Here is a 27,140-nt window from a genome sequence, read left to right on the forward strand (position 1 = left end):
CAGCGGCTCTCTCTCTATCTACAACCGCGGACGATGGAGGTGTCGGGAAAGCAGCACTAGCTAGGGCTAGCTAAGCTAGTGACGATTGTTAGTAAAGTTAGCTAGCTAGCATGTCTACAAGAGGCAGCGAGGCCGCACCCAGACACATTTTCCGTCTCCGAAATAAATGAAAGTGGAAGATAAATACATCACCGTTTGACACTATGTGAAGCATCGGGTTTCGTTTGTCTCCAATCCTTCAAGAGTTGTTATCCTTTTGTTCTTTCTCACATCGGCATAACTAGCTACATGCATTAGCTTCTTACCGCAATATTTACATGGTAGCTGACTGGTTGACAGCTCTTCCTGTCTCAAGCGCAACACTCAGACGTCGACCAATAGGAGCATCGTAAGCGATGAATCAACCAATTAGGACAAAGGATATACACAGATGAGCATTCTTTTCAGCCAATCATCTGCAATGTTTTTATCATTGAGGTCTTGATGTTCATTTTTCTGTTGATACACAATTTTTAGATCCAATTAAATTGTACTGTTCAGGATTTAATCAAATTGTGTTGCTAGATTGTGTGTGTATGTGTGTGTGTTACTCATTAACAGTGCAATGAAAAATAGGCATTGCATGACTGCAGTGACTGTTGTAGTCATTTACTGATATACAGTGTATTTAAGAATTTGTGAAGCAACAGCCCAGAATTGAATTGATGAACATGAATGCAGCACAATTCATCCCATCTATTACATTCCGTGGTTATGAGCATGTAGCCCATTACACAACTCATTGACTGTTGACTTACTAAGTTGACTAAAAGCTTTGATTGACTTGATTAAAATAATGTCACATTTTCACACTGCATCATGGTGTATGCCAGTGGGATACCTCCATTTAGTACACAACATACTGTAAACCATCTATGTAGCTGTTGAAATCATGTACATGTTAAAAAATAAAAAAGTGGATTTTTGTAGGGAGTAAAAGTCAATCCTCAGATTCTGATTTTATTCTGTGACATGAAATAACTTTGTATTTATGTCTTATGATAACATTCTATTTACTTTGAATTAAAAAATGACAAAGGTATTAGAACATTTTCACTACAACTTGGTATATCAACAAAGTTACTGGACCTGAATGATTCCTGCAAGACACATCAACATAATTAGTGGCTATTTAAAAGTAGAAGACGACACCTTTAACTGTACATAACGGGTGGGGGGGGGGGGGACTTCATGCTTGCTGCTGTACCATTACCTCCCTTCGATTTGCACCACTTTTGATGTACATTCAGACTGGTAAGGGCTGTTTTGGTCAAGGCAGTTTAATTGAGTTAAGACATTGTCTGTACTCTACGTAAGACGTCACCCTGATGTCTGGGGCACTCATATAGTCTACACGTTTATTGCAGAGGTAGCAAACAGGGTGACTAACATGAAGCTATGCACAGTTCAGTCTCCTCCCTCAGATTTCTGGGCATAGAAAAAATTAAGCCACCCCCAAGGGGTGACGATATCATCAATAAATTATTATGCAGGGAAGCCTTTTGGATATATACCCTTCAGCCCTTCCCTTCATGCAGCTACCTCTGGTGGAGTTAATGACCAACCAAGCCTCTCCTGTTTCCTCTAATGGTCTCTTTTGTTTTGTTTTGCCTTGTTTTGTTTAGGTAGGTTACCGTGGGAACCAATATCCAGAACATGTAAATATTTATAAACAATGATATGTATTGTTTCTATTTGTGATTATTGCTATTTGAGTTAATTGCGATGAATGCCATTACTTTTATTATTGATTTTTCTATTAATTTGATGTACCATACATATTATATTTTTTTTCTTTCAAGATGGCTGTCAATTATCCAATTATGTGGGAGGATATACTCCGCCTTTTCCTTTGTTCTGCATTTAACTCTGAAGAAGACGGATGTCGAAACGTTAGTCACCCTGTTTGCTACCTCTGCAATAAACGTGTAGACTATATGAGTGCTCCAGTGTCTTGCTTCGGGTAGTCAAGTTGAAGTGCCGAGGTAAACCTTTCTACTGTACATGGTCCTTTACTGTAGAGCACCAAACCCTTGCATTGGAGACTTGGCTGAAGCACGTTGGACCTAACCCTTGTCAACCTGATGTCATTCCACTAAGTCAACCAGTACATGAATAATGTAGCCAGTCATATACAATAAATACACAAAATATTACAACTCTTGACTCCCCATATTCTCCTGCCTCAATATTGATATGAAGTGCTGACATGTCCAAAAACCAAAGAAAAAGACACTGATGACTGCAAAAAACACTAAAATGTAACTTGCAATATGCGTCAACACACACCTGACCCACATCACAACCATGAGATTTTTCTCAAAAGTAATGCAGTAAGCACCTTTAAAACTGTACTAAAATTATAGGGGAAAAGTGGGTCCCTAGACAGTTCTGCAGTTAAGGTTTTTGGAGGCTTTTCAAATTGCTGACCCAATTCTTTAATAAGTCTTTATACGTCATGCATACTGTAGCTCAGTTGGTAGAGTGGGTTGTTCAATGATCCAAGGGTCAGTGGTTCGAATCCCAGCTCCGACTGTCCACATGTCGAAGTGTCCTTGATCAAGACACCTAACCCCAAATTGCTCCCAATGAGCAGGTTAGCACCTTGCTTGGCAGCTACCACCATTGGTGTGTGAATGGGTGAATGAGAGGCCATTGTAAAGCGGTTTGAGTGCCACTAAGGTGGAAAAGAGATATATAAGTGCAGTCCATTTACCATACAGCACTACACTCCAACACACGTGCAATGGGCGACACCTGGGAATAAATGAACACCCACGCGCACATCAGGGTCGCAGACGAAAGTCATCTCTGCTATTGACCCATCTGTGTTGTCCTTCCTCCAAGGACAGACAGGAGTAGTAGGCACGTGCATGGGCCAAGACCAGGGACTCTGGTGCTCTGTCCAATCCTGGTCAGGGACAGACGGAGCTGTTCTTCTGCATGTTTTTTTAAATATTGGGTTTCTTGGGAGGAAACCCTCGTGAACATGGGGAGAACATGCAAACTCGCTGCCAACAGCATCCCAAGTGTTAATCTAATCCAGGACCTTCTTGCTGTGAGGCGAGAATGCAAACCAACATGCCACTAACTCTTAACTTGCTGTCTTCTTTCTACCTGGTTTGGAAGAAAGGGACAGGTCATAATAATGATTATAATAATCTGATTGGTTGTAATATTGACCAAGTTTGCAAGTTCAGCTACTAACTAAATGTCAAATATCTGAGGTAGCAGGAGTGTAATGGTTTGATACCTCAGACCCTTGATGACTGGAGTCAACTATTCCATACTGTATCAGACTAAGAGCAGAGTCTGGTCCACAGCTGAATTCTAGAGACACAATGAAATACAATGTGGTTGTAGCATCGGCTTGGAAGAGTAAATGCTAATAAGATACAGTCTTGCGATGCAGATGGGTCAAATAGGATTCAGGAAGTCATTGCATGCAAAGGATATTTGGCAACATAGTAAACATTTAATTTACAAAGTAGTGGAGTCCAGACAGAGCCAAAACAACGATAAACGCTTCACGGTCCCAATACACGAACACATTGCACTAACCCTAACCCTAGATACTGAATTCCCATTATTCTGAATATTCAACTCCTTTTAACATGTCAGAGTTTAGCAATAATATATGTGATAGGTTAATGTGTTGTTGTTTCGTAACTCCCTTGTTGAGCACACAAACTGAGGAAGCCTTGGGCAGGTCTCCTAAACATCCCGGACCCATGTTCAAATGAACAATGAAAATGAGCAAACAAGTGCAGTTCCCACAAATGTCACAAATATTAATGCACTTCAATGAGGTGAGACTGTATAAAAGTCAAAAGCTCATGAGCACATCTCGCTCCTGAACACTGGTGTAGAAAGGCTTCCCAAACACAAAGGAGTGCAGTCCTGCCCTCAGCTTCTCTGCAAAGGCCATGACGATGTTAAGGTCTCCCTCTACCATTAGGTCCAGATCTGTCTTCAAGTTGCGCAAGGAGCGGAAAGGCTTCTTTCCCTTTTGCCTGTGGGAGAATTCAGACTGTTAACAAGTACATGTATGTATGTATGTTCTTTGCTGTGCAAGTGTGCCATGCTTCGGTAGGAGCCATACCAATAAGCACAAACACATCACATCAACATTACCTGTAAAGGGATCACTCCGTAAACACTGTCAGCTGTCTTAAGTTGCCTATAGCAACGGTTAACCATGGAGAACAATTATTATTATTATTATTAGGGCCCGAGCACTGGCTGTGCGGTGCAAGGCCCTATTGAAATTGTAAGGATTTCTAGGGCTGCGTGCAGCAGTGAGCCGGCCCTCGGACCCCACGCGCGTCGGGGTGCGGCGCTGTTAAAAGGTGTGCTATTTCGGTGTTCAGTACTGAGAGAAACTTCAACAGTAGGTGGCGTTCTAAGCGTGACTCAATACCAATGCACAGATGTGTTCAGGACTGTACCTTGATGAAGCGTGAGAAATGTTGTGTAAATCGGACAATGTATGTAGGAGTTATGATGTTGGGTTGAACGTAGGAACGCGGAGGTTGAACGTACGGATGCGGAAGTAGTCTAAGGCTGTGTTCGGAATCGCTCCCTATTCACTATATAGTGCACTATATAGGGCGTCAGCCATTTTGTTTGTAGTGTCCGAATTCTCCACGGAATTTTCGTTCCCTATATAGTCCACTATTTATTACCCACAAGTCACCTTGATTTCCAGGGTACAGTGCATGTACCCTACATTTTCTCCGGTATACCACAATGCAATGCAGTTGAGTGGTCTCGCGAAGAGGGCTGTGAACGCAGGATGGCGGCGGCAACTTTCGTGTATAAACTGAAGGAACGACGTTCGGTGTAGTGTCCGAATACTCCTTAAACCATTCCCTAGGTAGTTCACTACATAGTGATCCCTATATAGGGAATAGGGAGTGAGGGAACGAGGGAGCGATTCCGAACACAGCCTAAGTTTGCTGCGCTCGCCAGCTCTCCCAAAGTGTATTGTTTTATCCAGTTTTCTTCACTTGTATACCACATCTCCGCGTTTAAAACTGCGCACTAACATTGGCGGTACACAATCATTCGATTTTTTGGATCCGACTCTTGGACATCGAGCCCCAAGTCTAGATCAAACAGCTACGCTGCCGCAGCTAGCCGCGGCTAGCCAACCCTAACCAGCTCCTGACTGGGATAGCCCATTAGCCAACAGGGGACAGCCGTCCCCTGCCTTTCCAGTACCAGCCCAACACACCGGTGGCCGTGCCTTGCTCCCAGTAGATCGCGTGAGTATTACCAGCACTACTAGGTAAGTAGCCCCCACTCTCCCGGCTAGCACTGCTAGTTAGCAGCCCCCACTCCCCCTGCTAGCACGGCTAAGTAAGTAGCCCTACCTCCCCGTTAGCATTACTACGTAAATAGCACTCCCTCTCCCCGCTAGCATCGCAGGTTCATTGCTATTTTCCAGTTTTATCCACCTGCATACCATACCTCTGTGATCAAAATTGCGCATAAACATTGGTGGTACCTGAGAGTCCGACGTCTGGATCTCGAGGTCGGTTGTCTTAAGTTTTCGTTTGTTCTTCAGTTTGCTGAGCGGGATTTACAAGCCAGCAGCTGAGCCTTGCGTTTAGCAAGTAGAATAAGGTTGTTGTCCTCTGGTTTTCGTTTGTTTACAGTTTGCTGAGCGGGATTTACAAGCCAGCAGCTGAACCTTGCTTTTAGCAAGTACATTGGGTTGGTTGTCCTCTGGTTTTCGCTGGTCTTACAGCTTGCTGAGCGTTGCTTTGCTCAAGCCAGCAGCTGAGCCCTGCTTTTAGCAAATAGATTGGCGGTTTTATCCTCTTATTTTAATTCCGCAATTATTTTAACGAGTCTTGCGATGGCTCCACACCCTACCGCCCCTAACTGCTCGGGTTGCCTCCAGCGTAGCCTTATAATCTCAGAGTTAGAAGGTAGGATCTCTACTCTACACTCTATACATCAAGCCGAACATCTCCTGGACTCACTGCTACCCGACCCAGTTTTCGGCATCCAGCCTCCCACTGCTCCACCGTCGGCAGCATCCGGGGGTGGGGATGTGGATTTTAGTTTCCTCCTGAGTGAGAAATCCTGGCCCAGACTCGGAGCCGGACCCAAGCATTTAAGCTCCACCCCTTGGACCACTGTTAGGAGGAAACGAGGAAGGGAAACCTCCAGGGTCCCCTCCCAACCCTCCGACGACGACACCCTCCAACTGAGGAATAGCTTTGCTTTACTGGCCGAGCCTGTACCCAAGAGGTCCAAGGATACTAGCATCAGCTCCTCGTCCTGGCTCCCTGCTACTGAGGCTCATTTCACACCCTGCCCTACTCAGTACCATACCCATACTCCGCAGCCCACCCATACCTCTCTGGTTTGGCATAATAGCCAGGCTAATAAGCCTGCTCCCCAGCCTGAGCATAGCCCAGTCCACCGAGAGGACCCCCGGCCCCCACCCTCTACCACTTGGCCTTCAGGTGTGAGGCAGCAAAGGAAGTCCCCTAAGCCCAGTGGGCCCGCCACTGATACCGCCCCCCCATCTGTGCTCGTCATCGGATCATCCATGGTGCGCCATGTAGTGGTCCCGAAAGCCCGGACCTGCTGCTTCCCAGGAGCTAAGGTCTCGGACATCAGGACTGTTGTCCCATCACTCCTCGCAGATTATCCCCTGGCCTCATCCATTATCATCCATGTCGGAACAAATGACATCAAGCTCCAGCAGTCTGAGCGGCTGAAGGAGGATTTCAAGGCCCTGATCTCCACTGCTCAGGCGTCAGGAAAGACCTGCATCATCTCTGGCCCGTTCTCCTCCCCCCGGTATGGTGATGCCAAATATAGTAGGATCCGTCAGCTCCACATCTGGCTGAAAGGCTACTGCTGCCAGTTGAAGCTTCCCTTCATAGATAATTTCACCACTTTCTTGAACCGCTCGGACCTCTTCGCCAGGGACGGCCTTCATCCTAGTAGGTCAGGTGCCCGTCTGCTCAGTATGAATATGGACCTGACGCTGAGATCTTCCAGCGTCTGATGTGGGGTTAGCCCGACCCGTCTCAACCACCCTACTGCCAAACATAAACCTCCTGTACCTGCGGGTCGGGCTACACCAGCTCCATCTCACCAGCGCCCCATCACCATAGACCTTGATTCCCTGCCCCTCACTGAGACCTGGCATAGCGACGTTTATATTTCTTTAAACGAATTCTGCCCACCTGAATATGCCCTTCAGCGAATAATCTCCCACCGCACCCCTATTACCATAATGAAACAGTCAGGTGGATCTAATATAAAAAACCTGATATCCGTTCCAGTGAATATACCATCCAGGCCTACTAGTCAGGCGAGCCAGCCCTTTTCTCCGGAAGCTATTTCAATGGCGATTCTAAATGTCAGGTCCCTACCAAGCAAAACTTTTCTCATTAATGATCTTATATGTGAACATAAATTAGACTATGTTCCTTACTGAAACCTGGCTAAATATAAATGGATCAGCAGCCCTTATTGAAGCCTCTCCTCCTAACTACAGCTTTTTTCAATCTATCAGAAGTGGGGAAAAAAGGTGGAGGAACAGCCACCATAACTACAGATGCCCTCAGCTGCAGGACCATCTCCTGTGATGATTTCGCCTCTTTTGAATACTACGCTATTGTCCTAAAATGCCAACCCCCAGTTCTGGCAGTAACCGTGTATAGGCCTCCCAAACAATGCCCTGCCTTCTCTACAGAATTTTCAGAACTCCTGTCCATCATCCATACAAATTATGATAAGATTATCATCATTGGAGATTTCAACATACACGTAGACACTGAGGCGGACTCGAAAGCTAGGGACTTTATCAACCTCCTAAACTCCATGGATTTTACCCAACATATCTCTGAGCCAACCCACAACCGCAGCCACACCCTTGATCTAGTTATTACTAAGGGCCTGACTATCACCGTTTCCTCTATTAGTGACCTCGCCCTCTCCGACCATTTCTGTATCTTCTTCACTGCATTGGTTCCTAAAGTCAAAAGTAGTACTGAGCGCTTTATCAAGAAACGTTATCTTACCTCCGCAGTAGCCGATAGTTTTAGAGAAATAATGACCACAAACAATTTATCAACTCCAGAAGTGGGGCCCTTAGGAACTATTGAAGACCTGGCAACCACCTTTAACACCAGAGTAAGGGCAGCCTTGGATTCTGTAGCACCTATTAAACTGAAAAGGATCACAACCAATAATAAAGCCCCATGGCGAAATGAGGAAACATATCAACTAAAGAGAACCTGCAGAAGTTCTGAGCGTATATGGCGAAAAACCAAGCTACAGGTCCACCATGATATTCTCAAAGAACATCTCTCTGCTTTTAATAAAGCAATAAGAAATGCAAGGAAAGACCACTTCTCAAAATTGATATCTATCAACCGAAATAATTCAAGAGTGCTCTTCTCAACAATTGATAGCCTAATAAACCCTGCCGTAAAAACACCTGATAACCTGCTCTCTACCTCCAAATGTGAGGAATTTGCATCTTACTTCAGAGATAAGATTATGAATATTAGGAGGAATATCACTCAGGAAAGGCCATGCATCCCGTTCACAGATCCTCTCCCTCCATGATAATGGACATATGAGCCTGTTTACACTGATGGACACAGAAATGTTGAGAAAAGTAGTATCCAAACTCAAAACCTCCACATGCCTGCTGGATCCCATCCCCACCGATTTTTTCAAAACTATTTTTGACTCTGTATCCTATGACATTTTATCCATTGTTAATGACTCCCTATCTACAGGTGTCTTCCCACCAATACTTAAAACTGCTCTGGTGAGACCCGTACTGCAGAAAAACAACTTAGACACTTCATTTTTTAGCAATTTTAGACCAATCTCCAACCTTCCCTTTTTGAGTAAAATTCTGGAAAAAAATGTTTTCAAACAGATTAATGATTTCCTACCTACAAGTTGTACCCTTGACCTTTTCCAGTCCGGCTTTCGTGCCCACCATAGCACAGAGACGGCATTAGTCAAAGTTGTAAATGACCTCAGAATTAATGCTGACTCCAAAGAGCTTTCTGTTCTCGTCCTCCTGGACCTGAGTGCAGCCTTTGATACTATAGATCATGCAATCCTCATCGAAAGACTGGAAAAGTGGGTTGGCCTCTCTGGTCCAGTCCTAAATTGGCTTAAGACCTATCTAACCGGTCGTGATTTCTTCGTTGCCCTCGGTGAATATAGCTCAGGAAAGATACCTATGACCTGTGGGGTGCCCCAAGGATCGATCCTAGGACCTCTACTCTTCAGCCTGTACATGCTGCCCCTTGGCAGTGTCATCAGGAGGCACAATATTAGCTACCATAGCTACGCAGATGATACCCAACTCTATATTTCCGTAACACCCAGTAACTACAGCTTGGTTGACTGCCTTGTCAAGTGTATTACAGATATAAATGTATGGATGTCACAATTTCCTCCAACTAAACCAGGACAAAACAGAAGTACTGATCATTGGAGAAAAAGCTGAAAGAGAGAAACTAGCTGCACACTTAAAAACTCTGGAAATTGACACCAATTGCCAGGCTAAAAACCTAGGTGTCATACTTGACTCGGATCTTAACTTCAAAAACCACATCAAGAATATTACAAAGACATCCTTTTACCACCTAAGGAACATTGCCAAGGTGCAACCCTTTCTCTCTCAGGCTGACACCGAAAGATTAATGCATGCTTTCATCACAAGCAGGCTGGACTACTGCAATGCTCTACTATCAGGCCTACCAAAGAAAGCAATCTCTAAGCTACAAATGATACAGAATGCTGCAGCACGAGTCCTCACTAAGACTAGACGAAGGGCACACATCACACCAGCGTTAAAATCACTACACTGGTTACCAGTCAACTCTAGAATAGACTTTAAAATACTATTACTAGTCTATAAATCTCTCCGCAGTCACTCACCAGAATATATTTCAGACATGCTTGTTAAGTACATGCCAAACAGACCACTTAGATCCTCAGGCACTGAACTTTTAACAGTTCCAAAATTTTATTTAATGTTATTTATTGTTCTTTAAATGTTCTTAGCCATTAGACAAATATATCCCAGGAGCTTGCCCCAGGTTGCCTGTTTCAATATCTGTGTGGTTTGTATGGCTCTATGTGCTACTAACCCTGCTCTGCCTTCCCTCTGCCTTCCCTCTCCCTAGTGCCTCTCTCTCTCCCTCCTATCTTCTAACCAGGTCCAGTGGATGCCCAACTGTCACCAGCAGACCTCCCGAAGTCCGATAGATACCCCTGTGTCTGCTGTGGATGATGTAGCATGTCCGTAGAATATTCTCTCTCCTATGATGCTTTTAGCCTCTCTCACTCTGAAATGTAATTTAATGCAATGTATTGCTTTATAAATGTTCTTAGCCGGTAGACAAACATACTCCTGGAGCTTGCTCGATCACCTTGTTGAGAGGGGTCAGGGAAGAATTTTTACAGCTCACTTTCTGGCCCCCGGGTGATTACTGTTTTTTTGCTTCCCTCTGGAATATGTAGAGTGGGTCGTATGCCCACCTCCCTTGTTCTCTGTAAAGCGCATTGTGTTGCCTCTGGGTATGAAATGCGCTATACAAATAAAGCTTTGATTGATTGATTGACTTCCTGCTTGACCTGTAGGCGGCGCTATAAGTATGACTCAATATTGACCTACAGATGTGTACAGGACGCGACCTTCATCAAGCGTGAGCAATTTGGTGTAAATCGGATAATGTATGTAGGAGTTATGAGGACTTCCTGTAAGCAGTAGGTGGCGCTATAAGTATGACTCAATGCTGACGCACAGATGTGTTCAGGATGCGACCTTCATCAACCCTGAGCAATTTGGAGTAAATCAGATAACGTATGTAGGAGTTATGAGGACTTCCTGTTTCACCAGTAGGTGGCGCTGTAGGTATGACGCAATACTGACTTACAGATGTGTTCAAGATGTGACCTTCATCAAGCATGAGCAATTTGGAGTATATCGGATAACGTATGTAGGAGTTATGGGGACTTACTGTTTCACCAGTAGGTGGCGCTGTAAGTGTGACTCAATACCGACGCAAAGATGTGTTCAGAATGCGACCTTCAAGTTCATATTAACGTTAGTATTCATATTAACGTTAGTATTCATCCAAAATAATTTCGGGTGTAACGTTATTACCAGGGTTGGGGAGTAACGGATTACATGTAACGCCGTTACGTAATCAGATTACAAAAAAACAGTAACTGTAATCCGTTACAGTACAATTTAAAATATGTAATCTAGATTACAGTTACATTTGCTTATTAACAGGGATTACAGGCGTGATTACAATCACCCCTCGCCTCATCAGTTTTACAAAATAGTTAAAAAAAAGAAGCAGTAATACCAATTGCACGCAGCGCGCCAACAAGATTTCCACTGATGTGCTCGTTGGACCACAGCTGCCAGACAGACAGCGAGCAGCACGGGCATCATGGCAGAAATACCGCAATGTGCATTAAAATTCTGGAAATACCAGCATTTCTTTTTACATTTACCTGTCACAGAACCACAACAATATTACAGCACAGTGTAAACTATGCCTCCCAGCCAACAAAACCGTCTCGACGGCCAAGGACTCAACGTCCAACCTGAAAAAGCATTTGCAGGTAAGTTAACGTTAGCTAATGTCAAACGTTAGGGGTAGCTAACGTTAACCTTACTTCCACTGACAGCTAAATTAGCTAGCAGTAGGCTTCTACAGTATAGCACTAATGTTCAACCAGAAAACCAGACCTAAGCGCCCATTCAGATTATTTTCACTCAATAGCGCCTATCGGCATCATTCAAGAGCTATAACTAACTGCCTGGGAAAACTGGTCAGTGGGTGCTTTATCCATAATATATAAGGCTGTGTGTCCACTGGCAAGCTGTATAGCTGAATTTGTTTGTCTTGTTTAATGTTTTGTCCAGTGTCGCCCCCTACAGGTGAAGATGCCTGCCATTGATAAATTGGGGTGCACTGCGCATGAGGGGGAAAGGCGGGTGTGGCAACACCGTCATTGACCTCAGCCACAGCCCTGAGCCCATTCTGAAAATCTCATTTGTTTGTTTATTTTATTTTTGTAAATAAATCCCAAATTAATTGTAAGAAACAGCTTGGACTTGGATTTCTTTTGGGATTATGATGTCTGATATGATGGCTGCGAGTCACCTGCCTCCATGGAAATGGAAAAACAATAGGGAGTGATTTTTGCCATTACAATACGTCAATGACGCCGCTTTGGACTACCATGGATTAACTTTGGAATGGAGAATTGTCTTGGGATGAACAAGCGCTCTTGAGGCAAGGAAACGCGCAACGCAAAGAACAAGAAAACTTCTTAAGTGGTATGTTGTTCTTCCAAAGACAAACCTTTTTGAAATGATTGGATATGTTCTTTGAGTAGTACTGGAACGAATTCTAAGTTAAGTTTGAGCTCCCCTTTGCTGTTCATTATTATTCCATTTCGCTTTGACACGACCAAACGCTGCCAAACAATTGAGAGTGGTCTGTGAGCGGCCTAGTGAGGCATCTTAAAGGAACGAACGGTGTTTGGTGATTTTATACTGATTGAACAAAGACGAATTCCATTCTTGGGTGTTTATGCGACATTTGCTTGGTCGAAAACATGGAAGGAAATAAGCACAATCAAACGAAAGAGGTTGATTTGCATGAGGAAAAAATACCTGATGCTCAAACTGAGGAGGTCAAAGAGCCTAACGCTCAAAATAATATAAAAGTTGTTGAAAAGCGACAAGTGAAACTGACAGAAAAGGCATTGCTTTCGAAAATAAGTGATTTGGAGCAAGCACGAAAATCTAAACTAAACAAAGCTGCCAACTTAAAAAGAACAATTCAAGGGTTGATTGAATCCAGTGATGATTCTGAAATAAGAGGGTAACTTCAACAAATATGAACTATTAATTTTCTATGCAAAGAAGGCGCATAATGCTCTGCTTGAGTTGTTACCTACTGAAGAAGGGGAAAAACATGAGATCTGGTTCAAAGCAAAACTACTGGGTGTCAATGAATTTTCCCACAATGTCAAAGAAATATTAAGATTGAAGTGTGCACGTGATGGCACTACTGGAAAGGGTGAAGATGACGATGAAATAAAACCATCTGACAGTGCATCAAATGTCACAATTAAAAGTCGCTCCAGTTTAAGGTCAATAAGATCAAAGGCCTCAATTGAGGCTGCGTGTGTACAAGTTGAAGCCAAGAGGGCTGCACTCCTGGCGCACACAGAAGCTCTAAAAAGAAAGCAGGTATTGGAGGAACAGGCGGAAAGGTTGCGCAGACAAATGGAGCAAATTAACCTTGAGGGTGAAATTAAAGCTGCAGATGCCGAACTAGGGGTTTCTCTGATGGAGATGGAATGAGTTCATATTTGAAAAAGCACAGATCAAGGGAAACAAGTGTAATATCTGTGCCTCAGGAGTCAATGTCATCAAAGGTTGTGGGCCCTGGTGCAAAGCCCAAAAAATGCACACCACCAGTGGATAACAAATGCTTGCCCGACACCAGAGCCAAGTCCGACACAAATGTTGCAAGTACCGCAAGGACTAACAATGTTGCAAGCACAAATGACAACTCCCCACTACAGATTCTACAAAAGCAAAATGAAATATCTGGATTGCTCATAGAACAACAAAAGGCAAGCCAACTTCCACCAAGAGAAATACCTGTCTTTGAAGGCGATCCTTTTAAATTCAAGATTTTCATGCAAGCTTTCAAACACTGTGTTGAAGATGAATGCACAACCAAAGGGGACTGCATGTACTTTCTGGAAAGGTACACCAGGGGGTGTCCAAGAGACCTGGTGCAAAGTTGCTTACATATGGATGCAGAAAGAGGCTTTGAAGCAGCCAAATCCCTCCTACAAGAGCATTTTGGCAATGAAACCAAGATCACTGCAGCCTATATGGAAAAGTTCAGCCAATGGCCTGCTGTTAAAGCGGAGAATGTTACCTTGTTCCAGGATTATGCTTTATTCCTGCGTGGATGCAACAATGCAATGGCTGATTTGCCAGACATGAAAGAACTTGATATGTCTGCTAATCTTAAAGTTGTGATTTCAAAACTTCCTTTCAAATTGAGGGAACAATTCAGAACTGTGGCGTGTGGCATTCGTGAAAACCAAAAACGCAAACCAAACTTCAGTGATGTTGTTCAATTTGTGGAACGTCAATACAAGCTCTTGTCTGATCCCATTTTTGGGGATATCCTTGCCACTGAAAGAGGAACACCTATCAAAAGAGATGTGCCCATTAGGGAGAGATGTGCCCAGAAAGGATGCACATGTAACAAACCCAAAGCCAAAAAAAGAGAACTTTGCCACTAATGTCTGTGCTGTTAACAAATCACAACACAAGGAGACAAAGCAAACCAAACAGAGTGAGACAATGAGCAACAGTAATTGTTTATTTTGTTCACAAGGTCACCATGTTAAGGAATGTGAACAGTTCACCAAAACCCAACACCGTGAAAAAGTCAACTTCTTAAAGGAAAAAGGAGTGTGTTTTGGATGTCTCAGCACTGGGCATTTGAGCAAGAATTGCGAAAAGCGCATGATCTGCGACAAATGCAACATGAATCATCCAACAGCTTTACACATTCACTTCAAGACCAAGGTGGACAAGGCAGTGAATACCAGTGAACCTGGATTAACTGTAAACAGCGTGCTCGTGTCAGCTCAAGCCTTTGGAAGCCGAACAGGGGCCGGTAGCAATGGAATGCTCCCGATTCTTCCAGTTCAGGTCAAAGCAAGAAAGGGCAACAAAGTGATTCAGACCTATGCATTTTTGGACAGTGGGTCAACTTCTACCTTCTGCTCTGAAGCACTGATGCGACGGCTGAACCTGACTGGGAAAAGATCAAAGATTTGCTTGTTAACAATGAGCCCAAAGACATCAGTGTCAACACACATTGTGAGTGAACTTGAAATATCTAGCCTTAATGGAGAAAGGTACTATGCACTTCCCAATGTTTACACCCAAAAAACCATACCAGTGACTACAGCGAGTATCATCAAGTCTGAAACCCTCAAGAAGTGGTCCTACCTTGATCACGTTGACGTCCCTGAAATCCAGGCTGAAGTAGAGTTGTTAATGGGTACAAACGCTTCAAAAAAGAACAGCCAAGGTGAGGGACCCTTTGCCATTAAAACCCTATTGGGGTGGGTCGTGAGTGGCATAAGTGAGGATGGAAAAGGTGATGTTAATAATGATGGCTATCATGTTGCCAATATGAACAGAATATATGTTGAGTCACTGGAGCTGCTATTGGAGAAGCAGTATGAACATGATTTCAGCGAAAAGGCTGCTGAGGACAAGGAAGAAATGTCAAGAGAAGAGATGAAATTCATTGACATTATGGAGCAGTATGTGAAGTTACAAGAAGGACATTACAGTCTAAAACTGCCATTTAGGAACCAAAAGGTAATAATGCCTAACAACCGTTGTGTTGCTCAACAGCGCCTCACAGGAATAAGAAAAAAAATGGATAGAGATGAAAAGTTTCATCAAGAGTACACAGCATTTCTGGAGGATGTCATTAAAAGGGGCTTTGCTGAGATTGTCCCTGAGGATGAAATGTGTGATGGTGAAGACAATGTGTTCTACATTCCACATCATGGTTTACCACCCACGCAAAGGCAAGTTGAGGGTCGTTTTTGACTGCGGAGCTAAATTCAAAGGAACCTCCCTGAATGATGAGCTTATTCAGGGTCCAAACCTCAAGAGTTCCTTAATAGGAGTGCTCCTGAGATTCAGACAAGAACCCGTTGCATTTATGTCTGATATTAAGTCCATGTTTTATCAAGTCATGGATACATTTCAGCAGTAACGCTTCCAGCCAAGCACATCTTAAAAGAGCTGTGCAGACAAAGTTGTGGATGGGATGAAGAAATTCCGCAAAATTTACAGCAAAAATGGATCAATTGGTTGACTGACCTGAAAGGGCTTTCAAAGTTTTATGTGAGCAGGTGCTTGAAGCTGCATGACTTTGGACCACCTGTCCACACCCAGTTGCACCACTTTGCCGATGCCTCTGAGGTAGGCTACAGCACAGTGACATACCTAAGGATACAGAATGAAGTGGAGGATGTGCACGTTTCTTTCCTTCTTGGAAAATCCAGAGTCATACCACTAAAACCTGTAACCATTCCTCGTTTAGAGCTTACCGCTGCCGTCTTGGCTGTTTTGGTGGACAAAATGGTAAAGGCTGAGCTACAGCTTCAGCTTGAAGAGTCCTGTTTTTGGACAGACAGCAGCACAGTCCTGAAGTACATCAACAACGAGAACAAGAGGTTCAAAACATTTGTGGCCAACAGAGTAGCTGCAATAAGGAAAATGACAGACCCAGCCCAATGGAGGTACATCCACACCTCACAAAATCCTGCAGATGACGCGTCCAGAGGATTGACCGGTCACAAACTTCTGAACAACAAGACATGGTTAAGAGGTCCAGAATTCTTGTGGGAAGCAAAGGGGACATGGATGCACTGTGAGATTGAATCCACTCTGGACGAAGACGATCCAGAGGTCAAAAGGGATCCACAGGTCAAAAAGGAGATCTCTGCGCATGCAATCAGTGTACAGAACAGCAGCGTAACAAGCCAGCTCATCATGTACTACTCTGATTGGAAAAGACTGAAAACTGCAGTGGCATGGATGTTGAGATTAAGAAAGACTCTGTTGGAATTGAGTCAAAAAAGGAAACAACTGATGTTGGCTGCACCTGCAGATCTCAATCAGATCAACCAAGAGATGGTGAAAGCCAGAGGCTCAAAGGGACAAGTGCTGTCAAGTGATGACCTGTCAAGGGCAGAAAGTGCTATTATACAGTTCTACCAAAGGAAAGATTTAACGGCGAAATATGTGCACTGCTTTCTGGAAAACTTGTGAAGCTGAAGCAATATTGAACGATCGACCCATCACAAAGCTCTCAGAGGATCCGAACGATCTAGAACCCTTGACTCCAAATCATCTTTTCACACTGAAAAGGAAGCCGATTTTGCCCCCAGGTCTATTTGATCAAAACTATCAATATGCAAAAAGAAGATGGAAACAGGCTCAGTACATTGCAGATTTATTCTGGAAAAGATGGTCAAAAGAATATCTGGCAGGGTTACAAGAAAGACAGAAGTGGAATGACACAAAGCGTAATCTTGCCACAGGAGACATTGTTTTAATTGCGGATGCGACTGCCCCACGAAACTCCTGGATGATCGGAAAAGTGATCAAGACTTTCCCTGACAGATCAGATGTGGTCAGATCTGTTCAAATCCAGACAAAACAAATGTAATTGAAAGGCCAGTGACCAAGTTGTGCTGCATTCTAGAGGCAGATGAATGAAGCAAAGGCACATTTCTAGACATTCATTGATTGATTTATGTTTCATGGCTCCTATTGTAGTTAATTTATTAAATTGGTTCTTAAAGAACAATTTAGGGGCCGGTGTGTAGGAGTTGAATTTGTTTGTCTTGTGTTTAATGTTTTGTCCAGTGTCGCCCCCTACAGGTGAAGATGCCTGCCATTGATAAATTGGGGTGCACTGCGCATGAGGGGGAAAGGCGGGTGTGGCGACACCGTCATTGACCTCAGCCACAGCCCTGAGCCCATTCTGAAAATCTCATTTGTTTGTTTATTTTATTTTCGTAAATAAATCCCAAATTAATTGTAAGAAACAGCTTGGACTTGGATTTCTTTTGGGATTATGATGGCTGATATGATGGCTGCGAGTCACCTGCCTCCATGGAAATGGAAAAACAATAGGGAGTGATTTTTGCCATTACAGCACCAATCACAGCTGCATAGAATGCATTAGAGCTGGAGTTTAGAGCTGGCTCCGATGTTTACACCTAACGTTAGCAACGAGTGTCGTGTTTTGCAAACTGCAATTAACTAGCCAAAGCAAGATGACACGCACCCTAACCTCTTGGCATTAACACTTGCTTTAACTGGGCAGGCGCTGGGCAACTGCTGTTTAGCTATGTTGTCAGCTCTAGAACACAGAAAAATAATAAATAATGTAGGATTTCCGGTGAAATACACAGTACATTTTATATCTGGTGAAATACACAGTACATTTTATTTAAAGTAATCCAAACTAACTAACTGAAAGTAATCCCTTACTTTACTTTTAAATTGTGGTAATCGGTTTACGTTACTGACTACAATTTTTCACAAGTAACTTGTAACTGTAAGGGATTGCTTTTTAAAAGTAAACTTCCCAACCCTGGTTATTACAGGGAGCGACGATAACACCAGGCAGCTCATCCTGTGGCGGACAGCCAACGAGAAACGCCGCTGTAACTGCATTGTTTGCAGGGGCGGACTGGGGAAAACTCACGGTGCTCCCGATGGCCAGTCCGCCCTTGATTGTTTGGGAGTAATCTGATGTATTATGTAGCCTATTCATCCATGAGCCTACCTTTCCGTTAACTTGATTATTGATTTGGCAGGACCTACATTGAAGAGAGTGACCTGCGGGGGAAGGTAGAGGCGGGCTACTTGAAAAAAGAAAAAGGGAGAATCTGGTGGCAAAATATGAGGTGATTTTGTCTTACAACATTGTGGCATTCATTCCTCTTAGGTGATGGATTAACATTTTCATTGTTCAAATGTTTAGCTCTGTTCCATGTCAGGCTGCATGTTAGCAAAGATATATGGATTCAGAGTTTATGAGAGAGATTGAGGAGAGAAAAAGAGAGAAGGAGGAGGCAGCTTACAGGGAAGAGCTGAGGGAAATGAAATGGACTGAACTTGGGTTGTGTTGTTAATTTATTTATTAAACTTTGTTCAATTCATCAATCATCAATAATCAGCCTCGTCTCATTCCTTATAATGTATGCCCAGTCAAAAGAGAGCAAATGTCACTCTTCCTAATGTCATTCCTCCTGTTCGCTGAGTGATTAGACCCTCCAAGTTACATGACATGGATCTTAATGGACAAGCATGTCTGATGCCCTCAATGTGTAGGTGTACAGTAAGTAGATACTGCAGTTTGGTAGAAATGCTATACAAAAAGAGGGAACTTTACATGTAGAGTGGTATGTATATCCCGGGTAGCCAACAAAGATGTGGACGAGCGACCGTCATGGTCACACACAGCCTGCAGTTGGATGGAGTGGTAGAGCTTGCGGTTCATCAACCCTGAGCAATTTGGAGTAAATCGGATAACGTATGTAGGAGTTTTGAGGACTTCCTGTTTCACCAATAGGTGGCGCTATAAGTATGACGCAATACCGACACAGATGTTTTCAGGACAGAACCTTCATGAAGCGTGAGAAATATCGGACACATTGGATAATGTATGGAGGAGTTACTTCCTGTTTTATGGCGAAATGTCAAAATTTGGTGGGGCGCCACGGCAAGGGTGTTTGGTGAAAACTTTTTGGGGGGATAACTTTTGATCACAAAGGTCTTAAGATGAAGCTGAAGTTGATCGGATGAAATCTGTAGGATGAGTTTGTTAAAGTACAAGGCATGGAAATGGTAAAAACATTCAGCAACTGTGCTCCCCTTTGAAATGTATGGCGAGTAAGTCAGTGAATTCTGTGTGTTCTGTGCTTTGGTGCTGTAGAGCTGTGCTGCTGCACTGTGGTTGCTATGGTGACAGTTCACAAGAGAGAGCTGGAAGGTATCTTAAAGGACAATGCTCGTTTTTTGACAACCTGGACCTTATTTACGACATATTATAAGACGTTTGACTCACCGAGATCACTTTGGTGTAGTTCGGAGGCCTGTAGAAGAAATTTAAAATCCAGCGCGAGCCAGTATATCCATGTAATGGCGGTGGTGGGGGCAACGAGAATGCAGCTTCTAAAAATCTATTTTCTGCCGCGAAACGGTTGTTTTCATCAATCTGTCTTGATGAATCGCTAGTTGTGCTTACATAGAGAGCGCATAGGCCTGTTGTGGTATTTCACATGCCTCTGTAATATGATCTTTAGAAACGTCTTTAGACACGAAATAGCTTCCTCACTTGCTCCAGCACGCATGCACAGCATGCTGGAGCAACGATTGCGCGCTGTGCGCATTAGTGCTGGAGCAAGTGAGGAAGCTATTTCGTTTCGAAAGACGTTTCTAAAGATCATGGCATGTGAAAACCACAACAGTTATGCTCTATGTAAGCACAACTAGCGATTCATCAAGACGGATTGATGAAAACAACCGTTTCGCGGCAGAAAATAGATTTTTAGAAGCTGCATTCTCGTTGCCCCCACCACCGCCATTACATGGATATACTCGCGCTGGATTTTAAATTTCTTCTACAGGCCTCCGAACTACACCAAAGTGATCTCGGTGAGTCAAACGTCTTATAATATGTCGTAAATAAGGTCCAGGTTGTCAAAAACGAGCATTGTCCTTTAAAGGTACACACACCTTTTTATATTCTAATAACGCCACGGACCCCTCAACTCAGCCTTTGAGTGAGCTAGAGACACACGGTCTTCGCCGGTGGGTGCATGTAGATTGCCCGGAGGTCACTGCACTGCCCTCGACCCACTGTGATCCGAGGGGGCGGAGTCTTGCTACCACGCTACTATCCACGCCACGGGCCCCACAACTCAGCCCCTGAGTGGGCTAGAGACACACGGTCTTCACCGGTGGAGTCAGGTAGGTGGCCCAGAGAGGGGTACACTGTCCGCGACTAGCTCTGACCTGAGGGGGCGGAGTCTGACCACCACGCCACTATCCACGCCACGGGCCCCACAACTCAGCCCCAGAGTGGCCTAGAGACACACGGTCTTCACCGGTGGGGGCAGGTGGTTGGCCCGGAGAGGGGTACACTGTCCATGACCAGCTCTGACCTGAGGGGGCGGAGTCTTCCCACCATGCCACTATCTATGCCACGGGCCCCACAACTCAGCCCCTGAGTGGGCTAGAGACACACGGTCTTCGCTGGTGGGTGCATGGAGAATGCCCGGAGGTCATTGCACTGCCCCCGACAGGCTCTGACCTAAGGGGGTGGAGTCTCACCACCACGGGCCCCACAACTCAACCCCTGTGTGGGCTAAAGACACATGGTCTTCACCGTTGGGGGCGGGTAGGTGGCCCAGAGAATGGTACACTGTCCCCGACAGGCTCTGACCTGAGGGGGCGGAGTCTAGCCACCACACCACTGTCCACGCCACGGACCCCACAAATCATCCCGAGTGGGTTAGAGACACACGGTCTTCGCCAGTGGATGCATGGAGATTGCCCGGTCCATAGTAGTACTAGCAGTAGTTGTTACATACAGCTGCAGCAGCTAGTCCACCTCACATTTTCTCCAGGAAATGTACTTTCTAGTTGTACTACAGTAGTTATTATGGAGCCAACACCTACAGGAGTCATCGGCTCCATACCTCAACACCAATGAGTGTCACTTAACTCTCAAGCAGGGGTTAGCCAACACCTACAGAGTTATCAGCTAAGTCCTGCTTGAGACTTAAGTGACACTGCATTGATGTTGAGAAAATGTAACACCTAGTGGGTGTCAAGTTAAGTATCCATAAATGTCAAATCCCAACTCCCCACAGAGTCAATACTTAACTCCAAACACAGTGTTAAAATGCCATCTCTCTCACTAAGTGTTAAAATACCACTTTCTGGTGTGGACCATATAGGACACCAGGGGAAGTGTTGAAATTAGTTATTTTGATTGCTGATTTTGCTGTGTGGTCTTCCCCTTTGCCTCGCTGGTCCATATCTTGAATGAAGTTCTTTGTTCTCCCGTCATGCTGGTTTTGCGGTATATCTTCAGACAAAAGGACAATGACAAGAAGTAAGTTCTTTGTTGTAATCGCATAATGCTGATTTGTCCTTATCGTCAGACAAGACACAATGGAAATTGGAGTTAATGATTTGAGAAATGGAGAGACTGATTGACGGGTTGGCTGGGATGTATGAAATGAGAGAAGTGGTGGGAGAGCAGAAGGCCTATAAAAGGGAGGGTTTGATGGTCGGTTAGGACAAAACATATTGAAATATCACACAAGACTTTTTACAGGTGCAGTCTACACTTAACCGGTAGGTAAAGAAGCTTTTTTTTTTCTTTTGTAGTTTTCAACCTTTAAAGATAATTTTGAAAGAAAATACAAGATGTGCTATTGAGAGGTAAACAATAAGAGCAATAATTCAGGAGAGTTAAGTGACATTAAGAAATGAGTTGATAATACATTGATAGCTTACATTTTAAATATTACTTAACCACTGAAGTCCTCACCGAGACCGGGAGGTATTCGGTACAGTAGATGTGTGCAAAGAGAGGTCAGGTAGACACTTTTTATTTGACTATATTACCAGGTAGACACTTTCTACTTGACTATATTGCCAGGTAGACACTTTCTACTTGACTGTATAGCAGTAAGTTGTGTGAGTGAGCGCTGATGCTGAAGTCCGTCATACTGTGTACCGCCCAGTCAGAGCTGTCAACCAAGGCTGTGTTAGTGTTAGTCTCGGGTGTCAGGTGCTGTGGATATCAACAATGGATGATATCAATAGATATCATAGCATTGCTCTTGAACATAATGTGGTTTTATTGTTTAACACGAAGGCCATGTATCTCTGTTGTACATATTATTGTGGTTGGATTGTATTTCTTCTTTCCTTTACTTAGTGTGTGCACAATGTGGTGGCTGACAAAAATATTTCACTGCTGCCTGTATTTTGTGGTACAGTATGTGAAGAATAAATGTTGACTTGAATGACTTCTTATTCATTTGACCCTGAAGCTGATAGTGCTGATAACACTAAACGCCTCAATACTGACTAATTCCATTAACTGCAGGCCTGACAACTCTTCCACAGATCATGTCAGACTGGGACAAGATTCTGAAGAGCTGGGCCGTGTTGGAGAAGGACTGGGCCAAATACGGAAGTGTGGTCATGACCCGGTCAGTGGGCAATAAGGCAGGAGAAGTGGGCCGGTACTGGCCAAGGGTTTATTGATGAACCACTGAAAACTGAACAGGTTATTGCTTTCTCGTCCTCTCTCCTCACAGTCTATTTACCCGCTACCCATACACCCAGAAGATGTGGCCCAAAATGGCGCCCGTCCCCCTAATCGACGTAGCGAACGATGCACACATAACTAAGATCGGCACCGAGGTGGTGCAGAAATGGGCTGAGATGGTCAGGGCCAAGGGCAACCACATCAGTATCCTTAAACCAGTGGCTCACATTCACTCCGTCACCTACGGGATCCCCATGAGCTACATGAAGGTGAGGACTAACCCCTCCTCCTCTTCTTCTTCAAGTATCTTATCTTCCGTCTTCCTCAATTCATGTCTCTTTTTGTCTTTGTCTTCTGTGCATGCATGACAGTATATTGAGTTGACCAATTGGTTAAACAACTCATCTTGAGTGTCTTGAGAAAAAACATCTCACCAAATATAATAATCCTCACCCCAGCATATGCCTGAGACCATCCGCAAGGTTATGGGTGATTTGGCCGGGCTGGACACCTCAGGGCAGGAAGCCCTCAAGAAGATGATGGATGTGATCCTCACCGACATGAACGCGATCTACAAGGAGTTGGGCTATGCCCATCTTTCCTTCTGACCTCGACAACCTCAGGGGTCGCGCTGGAGAAAAGACAACAATGATGTCTGCTTAGTACTTTTATCGGGAGGTGGGGAACGGTACTACATTCAAAGTTCTGTTGTGTATACAGTAACTATAAGTAATTAAGACATAATGTTGTGGTTTTCTCTCTGTTGATTATGGCTGTGCATCAGACTGGTTGTTTGTTTACTAAATATTCTGGTGATTTCAATTGCAGCATGAGAAGCATAGAACTATTGTCAGAATACAATTCTATCACCAACATCTTATGTATACTCTGTCCTGTTTTTGACACGTTTAATTACTAACTATATGGGAAGATAATCAATCACATGCATTGATGTGTGACTTATGAACACCTAGATACATTTGTACACCAGGACACACCCTCTTTATGATGGGCGATTCTATTTCACCTCATTTACAATTTCTAAAGGCTGTCCTGTTCTGCTTGATGGGAGGGAGGTGATAAAAAGAAAGTTCGGGGAAGGGGGCAGGGCAGGAATCAGGGAATCAGGAAGCAGCCATCAATCACTCACCTCCCACACCTACGCCTTCAGTCTTTTATCCCCCCCCCCACCCTCACACACACACACACACACACACACACACACACACACACACACACACACACACACACACACACACACACACACACACACACACACACACACACACACACACACACACACACACACACACACACACACACACACACACACAGTCCTGAATGCATCAGCACATGACTGCCATTCCCATATGTCACTGCCACACGTCCTACTACCTCAACCTCTCTCTTTCTTTCCTGCATTTCCCACAGGATGTTTCCCTCCCGCCATCGCTCTAAGGAATAATTAACTCAGCCATGTGACCTGTCACTGCATGTCCTCAGGGCACACCTGTCAATCATGTGAACTACAATACACACCCATGTTCATAGTTTACTAAATATTTTCTAAGAGCTTGTTACTCAACATTTACTGTGTTTTATTGTGATATATATATATATATATATATATAGTAGCTGTCCGATGACAAACATGCATCTCCCAAAAACTTTTTTGTCAGGAGGAAGAAAAAACGGATTTTCTCCTAAGAACTTTGTGATCAAAAGTTATCCCCCCAAAAAAGTTTTCACCAAACACCCTTGCCGTGGCTGCTGTGAATTTTGACATTTCGCCATAAAACAGGAAGTCCTCATAACTCCTCCATACATTACCCAATTTGTCCGATATTTCTCACGCTTCATGAAGGTTCTGTCCTGTGTCAGTATTGCATCATACTTATAGCACCACCTATTTGTGAAACAGCAAGTCCTCAAAACTCCTACATACATTATCCGATCTGCACCAAATTGCTGACGCTTCATGAAGGTCGCATTCTGAACACATCTATGCGTCGGTATTGAGTCACACTTACAGCGCCACTTACTGGTGAAAAAGGAAGTACTCATAACTCCTACACACGTTATCCGATTTACTCCAAATTGCTCATGCTTGATGAAGGTCGCATCTTGAACACATCTGTAAGTCAGTATTGCGTCATACCTACAGCGCCACCTACTGGTGAAACAGGAAGTCCTCATAACCCTACATACGTTATCCGATTTACTCCAAATTGCTCAGGGTTGATGAAGGTCGCATCCTGAACACATCTGTGCGTCAGCATTGAGTTATACTTATAGCGCCACCTACTGCTTACAGGAAGTCCTCATAACTCCTACATACATTATCCGATTTACACCAAATTGCTCACGCTTGATGAAGGTCGCGTCCTGAACACGTCTGTAGGTCAATATTGAGTCATACTTATAGCGCCGCCTACAGGTCAAGCAGGAAGTCATCATAACTCCTACATACATTGTCCGATTTACACAACATTTCTCACGCTTCATCAAGGTACCGTCCTGAACACGTATTGAGTCACGCTTAGAGCGCCACCTACTGGTGACAGGAAGTTTCTCTCAGTACTGGACACCGAAATAGCACACCCTTTAACGGCACCGCACCCCAACGTGCGTGGGGTGCGAGGGCCCGCTCACTGCTGCTCGCAGCCCTAGTTATTATTATTATTGTTATTATCGTTATTTTAATATTACAATAGGTATATAATTGAATATGAGCCATGGGAATACATCCTTGAGAAAAGCGAGAGGAACAACGACGGGGGGCCTCCACTCACGTCTCGTCCTCAATGTACTTGAGCAGAGTGAGAGCCTTCCTGTGGAGCAGCAGCAGAAACTGGGCCAGGTAGGTGCTCCGTAGGGAGAGGCCTGGCTTCAGCATGAACACCTGGGGGAGCAACAGGAGACTGATTAACTACCAGAGCTGGGTCAGAAAGGTTGCGAGTCAGACAGAATTTCAATTTTCAGTGACACTTAGGCCTAGAAGAGGAAGGTGATCTAAGCTTGATTGAACCTTTTTCTTACCTCATCTATAAATGACTTCACTAGGGTGTCTTTGTGCATGACGTCCTGAAAAATGTTCCTGAAAGGAGCATACTTTTGATTAATTCTAAAGTTATTATATGGAATTATATCAAACTTTCTTTCTCTTCAATTCAACAGAAAACAATTGAGGGGTTAGCATTAAGGGCCAATATATTTCCATATAGCTCAACAGTAAAGTAGTTATCCCTAATGATTATTGAAAAAATCACATCCATTGAAATATACAGTACACATCTGTAGTACATTAATTTGATTGAATTGTAATTTAAGTCAAAAACATAGGTGAACAGACAAAGCCAAAAGAAAGCGTACAGGTCGGGGGTGAAAGTCTCATCGGTGTGGATGACCGCGTCGGGCGCAATATCCTCTTCGCTGACAGCGCGCCAGAGCACGCAGAGCTCAGAGCGCATGTAACGGCGCTGGTTGTAGGTGTGCTCGTGGCACGGTGGCATCTGCTTCACTGTGTTGATGTCGACGTCGATGTGTGTGGTCGGGTAGGGTGAGTAGAGCACCTGGCGGAAGGGAAGGACGAAGCTGCCCGTGGAATCCTGGTGGTGGAGGGGAAGAGGGGACAGTTCTTACAACCTTATGTGAATTTCCTCAGTCCTGGGTATAAATAGATTTACTTTGCATGTACAGTATATTACATAAAAAATACATGTTCTGTATGATTCACTTGTCTACTCTGATCTCTACCAAGCAAAAAAGACTGCAGTGAATGGTGGGATCAACATGGAGATGATGTAAGATAAAGATGTTTATTGATTATGTTTTGTCAGTCTTTTCTATTCCATAAAGGTAGATAGGTACAAAGGACTGATAAGGCCTCTAAACATATGCCTTCTCTCCTTGTCTTTCACTTGCACAGATGAATAAAACTGACAGACAAAACCAGCAAAGCATACTTCGAGCCCGAATGGTCACATTGGTGCAAAGTTTGGTATTTTGCTCACACAAACTATCCGGGAGTCAGTAGGTGTGCCATATGGGTATAATAATTGAATGATTTATCAAAGGTGTGTCATTCCCAGGACAATCAAGATTTTCTATAGGCTTAGTTAACTTGTAAAACAAAACATATAC

At 44.0% G+C, this 27,140-nt stretch overlaps 2 protein-coding genes across 3 annotated transcripts in view; both read right to left on the reverse strand.

The window, feature by feature from the left end:
• kiaa1109 (KIAA1109) overlaps positions 1-316 on the reverse strand; it is a 95,151-nt gene extending 94,835 nt beyond the window's left edge. The window contains exon 1 of the mRNA XM_084451246.1: positions 193-316. The gene's annotated coding sequence lies outside the window, so the exon portion shown is untranslated. The remainder of the gene's footprint in view (positions 1-192) is intronic.
• Positions 317-826: 510 nt separating this feature from the next.
• Positions 827-27,140, reverse strand: part of c9orf72 (C9orf72-SMCR8 complex subunit) — a 32,704-nt gene continuing 6,390 nt past the window's right edge. Inside the window, exons 7-11 of one of the 2 annotated variants that reach the window (XM_084451471.1) lie at positions 26,370-26,605; positions 26,037-26,094; positions 25,790-25,899; positions 3,293-4,052; positions 827-3,156 (exon numbers count right to left, since the gene is read on the reverse strand). In XM_084451471.1, the coding sequence (XP_084307597.1) occupies positions 3,866-4,052; positions 25,790-25,899; positions 26,037-26,094; positions 26,370-26,605 (591 nt within the window). In that variant the 3' untranslated portion in view covers positions 827-3,156; positions 3,293-3,865. Of the gene's footprint in view, positions 3,157-3,292; positions 4,053-21,679; positions 21,801-25,789; positions 25,900-26,036; positions 26,095-26,369; positions 26,606-27,140 lie in introns of those variants that run through there. The other variant, XM_084451472.1, reaches the window with a different exon arrangement.

This window comes from Borostomias antarcticus (assembly GCF_949987555.1).
Source record: "Borostomias antarcticus genome assembly, chromosome: 16".
In the NCBI taxonomy this organism is placed as follows: domain Eukaryota; kingdom Metazoa; phylum Chordata; class Actinopteri; order Stomiiformes; family Stomiidae; genus Borostomias; species Borostomias antarcticus.